Source organism: Sparus aurata, chromosome 4 (genome assembly GCF_900880675.1).
Source record: "Sparus aurata chromosome 4, fSpaAur1.1, whole genome shotgun sequence".
Taxonomy (NCBI): Eukaryota; Metazoa; Chordata; class Actinopteri; order Spariformes; family Sparidae; genus Sparus; species Sparus aurata.
The window spans coordinates 36,741,201-36,749,747 of record NC_044190.1 but is presented as its reverse complement, the minus strand read 5'-3'; the positions used below and the strand labels follow the sequence as shown (position 1 = coordinate 36,749,747).

The 8,547-nt window shown below is 49.1% G+C and overlaps 1 protein-coding gene across 1 annotated transcript; it reads right to left on the bottom strand.

Moving 5' to 3' along the window:
- Positions 1 to 581: 581 nt before the first annotated feature.
- larp6a (La ribonucleoprotein 6, translational regulator a) lies at positions 582 to 6,528 on the bottom strand. The gene is made up of 3 exons (XM_030415460.1): positions 5,534 to 6,528; positions 3,679 to 3,877; positions 582 to 2,562 (listed from the first exon to the last, which is right to left on the bottom strand). Exons 1-3 carry the CDS (start codon positions 6,313 to 6,315, stop codon positions 1,465 to 1,467), a joined length of 2,079 nt encoding a protein of 692 aa, XP_030271320.1. The 5' UTR covers positions 6,316 to 6,528; the 3' UTR covers positions 582 to 1,464.
- Positions 6,529 to 8,547: the final 2,019 nt, after the last annotated feature.

Below are 8,547 nucleotides of genomic sequence, written 5' to 3'. Positions count from 1 at the left end.
AAATCCACAACAGACTCAAAAGCTGTAATTACACATCGACTGGAGGAGGTGGATACTTACGCAACCGGTGTTGTTGTTGTGCGTTTTCTATACTTGAATTCAATCTGGATCATTTATAGACATTTTTGACATCACAGTTGCTGCACTGGGATGTTTATTCCACATTCAAAAAAAAGACTAAATCATGAAAATTTAAAGGGTAGAGAATATTAATTTCTTGGCAAGTACACACCAGGATACAGGGGTTTTAAATGAATTACTTGCGCACCTGGTCTGCACCAGCGTTTTGTCAACTGCATGTTCATCATGGGGGGGGGGGTTGATAAAGCTTATAATCCATCCACTCCTTTTTTCATCCTTCCATCTGTGCAATCATTTAAAAGAAAAAAAAAAAACAGTCCTGCGTGCCAATTCTGCTCTCCGAGTCTGAAGAGCGTCTTACAGCCTTGGCACGGCAGCGACATCTCACTTAGGTCTCGCTTACGTCTTGAAATGAAAAATAAGAATAAAAAAGATTTGATCACGGTTGTTTCAGACCACCACAAAAATGTGTCACAAACAAAAGAGAAAGTCAGGCCAAATGCAATTTTAGTGATTTATTTGTACAACAGGCGTCGCACTGTACAAATACCCCAGCTCACATTCTGCCTGACCTGATCCCTCAAAACCTCACTTAGACTGATGGAAACAGATATGCCAAGAAAAAAAATAATAATAATAAAAATAAAAAGCTAAAAAATAAATAATGCAGCTACCTGCTGAACAAATCAACATTTACAGGGCTAGAAGGGGGGGAACCTCCTCCCAAAAAGTATACAGAAAATACTGAAATTAAAAAATGCAAAATAAAAACTAAAAAATATATATATCATGTCCAAGTTTAACTGTCCAACCTTCATGGCAGTGGAGAGATTTATGGCCTCAGTTTAAAGAGCATGTAAAAATGGTACTCACAGTAGACGAATACAGAAAAAAAAAGGCATATGGTGATATCTCTATCAGGTCCATGTGCCTACACCACTTACACATTTACACACCATCCACAGACAATGTTGTGAGCTTCTACACACGAGACAGAGGACACTTGACTTAAAACAAAAAAAATAAAAATAAAGGAAAAAACCAGGAAGGTGGATCGCCCTCTCTCCGCCCCGCCCTGTGCAGAACAAGCGTCGACAAATGACGGTGACATGGTCCATTTCAAAAGCAAATCTAAACTTTACATTCACTCAAATCTCCCATTAGTAAAATCACTAATGTTACCATGATAACTCAAACATCGTATAAAAATATAAACAAAAAGACTGAAAACTCGATGCACTCAACAAAAATATATCTACACAGTCTCAAACGTGGGGTCGGGGCGGCTGAACGACACGGGCCAACGACAGTTCAGATCCAATCCATCATTTCACGTCTGGGGGAGGGGGCGGGAAGAAGGAATGCATAATGACGCTGCACGTATCAAGTCTGAGTGGCAGCAGTCTTTCCACGCTCGCCAACGGTGACACAGTGAAAGCCCCGGGTTCCGTCGGGCCCCCGCGGCAGCCGCATGACGCCCGGCGGCAGGCCGTCCGCGTTCTGGATCTTTCTCCCCAGCATCGGGCTGCCGACCGGGCTGCTCTCCTGAGACGCCACCTGCTTGCGCCGCTGGACCCACGGGCTCCCTGAAGGGGTGAGGCTACTGTCCGAGGAGTAGTCTGCCCAGCGGCGCCCGGGCTCCGGGCTCAGTCTGCCCTCGCTGGCTAAGGGAGACTTGTGGGAGTGAGGAGATTTGCGTTGAGGACAGGGGCTGGCGCGGGGGCTCGACCACGGACTGTTCCGCGGGGACATACCAGGACTCAGGTGATTGTTCTGGAAGCTGATGCCTGCAGTGGTGGGGCTGAGCTTATTGCAGGACTGGGACTTTCTCGCCAGTCTAGGGGATGTCGGGGTGCTTTCGGTGTCTGAGGAGCTGCAGGCCGAGTCGTCCCCGTGGTACTGAAGCTCGCGTACTCTGCTGTTGAGCGAGCGGCTCTTGCGCATCCCTCCCTCCTCACGCGGTCGCTCTTTGGGTACCTTCTTCTTGGGCGGCTTGGTGCCGATCAGGACCACCTTCAACCCCAATGAGCTGGGCCCTCCCTCCTCGCTCCCCACAGCTTCATTGGCTTTAACAGCAGCCTCCACCTCCTCGAATTCCACAATGGCACATTCCTCAGTGCCCAGCTGAGCGTAGCGGCCGCTCAGCCTCTTCAGGTCAGCCGGCAGGTCCTTCCCAGGCTTCAGGACTCTGACGGAGGCGATGGCGCCGTACGTCCCGAACGCTTTCAGCAACAGCTTCATCAGCTGCTCCTGCTGCGTGGCTCCTCCCTCGCTGCCACCGTTCTCCTTGGTGAGAGCAGCCAGCTCCGGCCACCTCTGCAAATCACTCAGCAGCAGCATGCGGCTCGGCAGCGACTCACTGGCAAAGACCGGCACTGCCGACTTACGCCGCACCTTACGGCCCTCATCGTTCAGCTCGAGTATCTTCGAGTGTCTCAGAGCATGGGCGGTGGTTCTCCAGTCACGAGTCAAGTGTTTCACCTGCAAAGAGACGATGCTTGTGTTAAATGGGCGAGATGCCGAGTGGTTAACGAGGGCCATCTTATAAACCAATAGGTCACGAAATCGATCCGATTCAACAGCTTCTTTTAACAATCATGAACCTTCAGTTTAAAAAAGGGAAAAGGCTGAGGAACAACTTCAGGTGCACTCTGTAGAAGAAGACAAAGATCTTCATTGATTGTTTATTTAGTTGGTTTAGGCGTTAAGAATCTCTGAGAGCAGCTTGTTTATTCACTTACGGGAAGATAAATATATCCGAGTTTGTATTTCTTCCCCAAAACTACAAAATTGCCCCTTTAATCATCAGTAAACGGCCTTTTTCCTGTCAGTCACACATGCTGAATCTGTATCTGTGCTGACCGCGTGGCTTCTTTACTCAAATTCATCACTGTTTAATTCGCGTCACCTCGGTGTTATCGAGCTCGCATCCGAATGCTTGTTTGTATTTTTTTTTTTTTTAAAAAGAGCGTCGAGGCTGAAGTGTCACCAGCTGCTGTGAATCAACGTGAGAACACCGTTGCATCTCCGACAGCTCGTCGTGTCGACACTCGACACAGACCGTCACTGTAACTCAGGGCCTCAATTCCTCAGAATCGACGTCATGGGAGTTGCATGAATGGCTTCGAGGCGCTGAACAGGTTCTGATCTGTACATATTGTCGAGCATAGATTAAAGGAAGGTGCACGACGAGGTTTTTGGGGGACGACATTTTAAAAATCACAGGAGAAAAGATCTTCACCGACTCATGCCGTTTTACTTTGTGTACATGTGGCGGACCCTGCCACCTTTCTAGCTTCAAGCAGTGTTCTGGGGACCTTCTTTTCCTCTGAGAGCAGCTTGTTGATGGAAACCTCTTTCATACAGACGTAAATACTTGGTTTTCTTCTTCAAAAGCTACACAGTGCCAATTTAAACATCATGTATGTAGATTGTGTCTATCTTTAGTTTACTGCCATGTCAGGAATGTCAATATGCGGCACTGAAAGCACACAATGAGCCATTAGCGACACTGTGATCACCTCTACAAACAAACAGTCAGATTGCTCCCTGTCGTGTTTTCCGGTCAGTGTCTGAGTGCCGTGCAGCCGTGGTTACCTTCTTGAACGACGTGAGCAGCTTGACGCTGACAAACCCGAGTTTGTTGCGCCTGACGTGTTTGAGCAGGAAGGCGTCGTGCTCCAGGTTTTCATCGGACAGGTAGTACTCGATCTGGGCCACCAGCTTCTGGACGAGCTCTGGATCCGGCGGCTGCCAGCTCTCCTCCTCCAGCTCCCCGCCGCTGGTCCCGGCGCCGCTGTGTGCGTGGGAAAGACAACAACATGCGTGAGGTCAAGCAGAGACTCTCCTCGGAGTACGTCACTGAACGTTTCATGTCCTAAAACTGCCAAAAACTACAACTGTTACACATTTCACTCCCATTAATACAATAAGACAGAGAGCTTACAAGTTGTTGGCAGGAGCACATCGTCATCCTGCCATCCCTCCCTCTGCAATTCTCCCTGCAGCAGCTGACGAGCGGCTACAGTCACCCTGCCGCTGTGCCAGACCTCGACACCAGCGTCCCGCCAGCCCCAAAACTGCCAAGACCTCTCCATCTGAAGGGCGCGGAGTCACAGGCTCGCCCTCCCACACAGAATATGGTGGCCCATCAAATCAGAGTCACACCGAAACTGGCACCAGCACCGACTTAAGCTGAAGGTTTCTAGACTCGATCTGATCTTCGGGCACCTGGGCTGAAGCGGTGGAGCCGGAGCAGTCAGGTGGCCTCGCTTCTGCAGATCATGAGCGAGGGTCTGAATGAAATTTTGTGGATGACTCATCACCTCCTCCTCCTCCCCTCCCTCGCACGCCCTCAGACAGCAGCTTTCCAGCCGGCTGACCGCACAGCTGGCAAAGGAACCCACAGATAGAATAGTTTCGCCGTGAATCTGCGAAATGTTAGGTGAAACACGCATTTAAAAAAAAAAAAAAACTAGGCTGCGGACTCGCTGGTAAAGCAGTGCACGTTGCAGGATTGTAAGCTGAACCAGCCTCACATGCAGACGCCGCACAATCTGCACTTTTCCTGCTTCCTATCAGATGTTTCGCAATCTTTTCGAAACATCCTGTGTGAAAAAAAACAAACAAAAAAACGTGCCGGTCTGCACAGGTGCTGCAGATGCTCTGCACGCCAGAGGGCCATTAGAGGTGTGACAAAGCAAAACGCTCGATTACTGCGAGTTATTTTCCCCTTTGGCCTTCCAGTCACTGACTCACTCTTCGTGCATGCAGTCCGACCAGGGAACTTATAGGCCAGAGGATAAAAATAGCAGGGCATGACGCAGGGGAATTAGATTAAAGTGAAGGTGCCATCCTTTATCCTTCCCTCAGGTGTCTCTACAGCACTGATGCTGCTGCCTACAGGTGGTTTTAACACTTCCTCCCCCCTCCAACATCCCACCCGGGAGATGATACAGAAAATAACCCTCTCTGAGAAATCTGTGGTCCTCCTCTCACAGTGTGCCGTTTGTTGCTGCCTTTTGTTTCCTCGCTGTGATCACACCTGCCGGGACTGGAGCTCTATTTGTAGGCTACACTGTCTCAAACAAACACAGGCTCATCTGTACCCACGCTGCTCCTCCTCACACTCATGTGCTGGCACTTCACCAACCCGAGCCGATATAGTAAGGCTAGAAAATCCGGCGCAGAAAATAACAGACGAGTGAGGGCTGAAATAACCTTGAGACCAGGCGGAAGAGGGGCTTCATTCACCCTCCAGCCTTCAATGGACTCGGTCTATAGGCATGAGACTTTGCAGGAGTGACACTATTAAAAAGCAGAAGTGTGGCAGGAACAGGAACACACTGTGTGACCCGGCTGATGATACCCGACTCGTTACATTCACACTTCGCAGACTCTGCTGCTGTCACCGCCGGCATCACCGGCTACAAAGTGGCAAACGGACTCAAACCTGGATTTGTCGTGTCTGCCGAGCTCGTCCTCGCTGCAGCTGCCTCCGAGAAAGTCAATGTGATTAGAGGACACTTCCTCGGGCTCCTCGTCCTCCGCCGCTTGAATGGCCACCGTTATCGTCACCGTCCCCATCTCCTGCGTGTGCTGATCCACGGTGATTACCTCATCGACGCCGAGCTCCGCTGACGCATCCGGGGCGCACAGCGCCGGGTTCGGCTCGGGGATCCCCACGGACCCGCTCATGTTGCTCGGATGAGTCAAGGTGCGTCCGCCCGCTCCCTTCTTCCCCGCCTCGGCGCTCGTAGTAGCAGCAGCAGCAGCGCCTCCCTGGAAGCTTTTAATCTCGCTCGGCTCGAAGGCGCAGACAGGATACGGGGTGCGTAAAGCTGCTCGACGTTTCTCCGGGCACCAGTGATGGCGGAGAAGGACCCAGGGGGCTCCGAAGACGCGCTCCACGGCTCGCCAGAGACCCCCGATCCAGATCCGACCCGACGGAGGGCCCTGAGGAGCAGCGGGGCTTGTAGCAGCCGGCGAGACGCAGCCTGGACCTGACGAGACCGACGGGCTGGAGCCTCCTTGGGCTTCTGCTGCTGCTGCTGCTGCTGCTACTTCCTCATATGTAAGAGGCTTTCTGCTTTTGAAACGAGCTCTGGGATTGGGCCGCGGAGGCAGCGTGTCCTCACACTCCTTCCCAACCCACAAGCAGAAGCTGACACAAAGCCAAGAGGGAGGCAGGAGGAAGGAGAGGCAGCGCATGAAGGCGTTCACTAAGGCGTGCATATTCTCCCCCTTCTCTCTCTCTCTCTCGCTCTCTTTTTGATTATTTAATATTTTTACTCCACACACAGTTTTTTTTTGTTTTTTTTTACACACAACCGAGCTGTCTTTTTTTCTGCCAAGACACGAAGGCTTCCCGTTAAACACGAGTCTAAGTAGCAGCGACAGTTCACGTGTTCCCCTGTAATTGGGAAATTGCCGTGCAGAGGACGACCCTCTTCTCTAACGCCGCTAATTGGATAATAAGCTTTCAGCGGCGCGTTGCACGCACGAGGCGAGTGGTGCCTGTACCGGAAGGAGAAACGGGGGGTGAAAAAAAATCATAAAACTCTACATCAGTTAAAAAATGATTCCTTAAATGTGCTCAGACTGATGATCATTTAACAAGATTTTAGATTTAAAATTTAAAAATGCTGAGGTCAGGGGGTCCAGAGAAGAGATGGACTCATACTGGGCCGGTACTGATACCGACTTTTAAGGAGTGAAGTAAAAAAGTAGAAGGATATCATGTTTAAATATTACTTTGGTAAAAGTGAAATACAATACGATTGTACTTTATTGTCTTCGTAGGGTAAATTTGTCTTGGACACATAAATCCGAATCAAATCATTTTATTTATGAAGCCTTAAAATCACAATCACGTCGCCTCAGCAGGCTTTACAATCCGTCCAGAGGAAAAACCTGCCAGGTTGGGACAAAAAACCCTTTTAACAGGAGGGGGAAAACCATCCGCAGTAGTAGTATATGTCGCTTTTACAGGACAGAACAACAACATCACAGTTTACAAATTGCACCTGATACAAATTACATAATATATGTAAAGTGTGCGAGCAGGACGAGGCATCGACGAGCGGCGACACGACCTCCTCTCCACCGCGCTGACCTGGACGAGGACACACAAGACAATTAACATTAAAAAACAGAAGTGAAGAGGCGTCAGAATGAACAGAAACACAGATACAGGGAGAGTAAAACAGAAGGAGAGCGATGATGTGACGACCCACGGCCGTCAACATGTGAGGCAGCGGGGGATATAAACGTAAATGCAGGAAAATAAACTACAGGAAACAAAGCAGCGAAATCCCTTCATCCCTTATTTGATCATTTCAGTTACTAGTTACTTTGCAGATTCAGATTACTCAGTGTTGATGGGCTCGTACTTGTTTTCCTGACATGTAACGGGTCGGATTCTGCTGTGGGGGCGGGACATCGAGTGTCACCTCAGACTCCACAGAGAACAGGTGCTACATTCACATCGTTATACATTTCATTTGTACAGTTTTTGATAATAAAATGATATAGAGAAAAGCACAAACAGGACGGTACTCAGATTCATTTGACCAGTGAGACTGATTTTCCACTCACTGCAAGCTGGGATAACAAAATCATCAGGGTGTGACTACAGGACCGGATCAGTACAAAACACACCAAGACCGGATCAGTTCCTGGTTTGTGAGCTCTCCCTCATAATAAAAGGGCCACAAAGCTTATTAATCCTGGCGTGGGAGTCAAGAAACCACGTCATTTAGACGCTTTGTGAAGCAGGGAGGAGAAACTGACCTCCACTCTCTTAAAATGACCCGTTTTCCAATGACCTCACCGAAAATATGAGGTCTTCTTGTAAAGCAAAGGGACGAGTCAGTGAGTCGATGGGGCGGCCCGATATCACCAAGAGACCGTCAGGAACCAGCTGTCTGTTATAAATGACAGTGGACCTTTTAATCCAAAAGGTTGTGAGCTCAGGGCAGGACCAGGAAAAAAAGATGCCTAAGTGTCACGTCAGCTGACTCACATTCATCACAGGTGGCAGAAACAGAAGAGAAAACTCTTTTCAGTTTAGAGAGCGCAACGGGGCGAATGACCTTAAACTGAATGAGCTGAAGTCGAGAGCTAACAGCTAATGCTTTCATCCTATTTAGTCCTTTCACCCACAGCTCATCTGCGATCACCTCACCAGTGTCCTTGATCCACTCCTCTGTAAGAATGATGAAGAGGGGAAAGTAATGCGTTTTTTATTTCATTTATTTTACCTGCAACTGGACAAAAAAACACAGATGTCACGATGCAGTTTCAAAGCCTCCTCCACTCTACTGGAGACACATTCAACCTATTTTAAAGGTGCAACATGTAGGATAAAATAAAAAAGGGGCGGCCTGTCACTGTTGAGTAACCGCTAATAGCTGCTATTAGCTAGTTAGCTTAGTTAGCTGTTCAGCTAGCAGCTTGGAGAACCTG

What these genes read in the sequence shown, in the direction of transcription:
- larp6a (XM_030415460.1), bottom strand. Translation starts at nt 6,315, where the DNA reads ATGCACGCCTTAGTGAACGCCTTCATGCGCTGCCTCTCCTTCCTCCTG. An exon ending in GGCAGACACGACAAATCCAG is followed by an intron (nt 3,878 to 5,533) that starts GTTTGAGTCCGT and finishes CCACGCACACAG; the next exon opens with CGGCGCCGGGACCAGCGGCG. An exon ending in TGCTCACGTCGTTCAAGAAG is followed by an intron (nt 2,563 to 3,678) that starts GTAACCACGGCT and finishes GTCTCTTTGCAG; the next exon opens with GTGAAACACTTGACTCGTGA.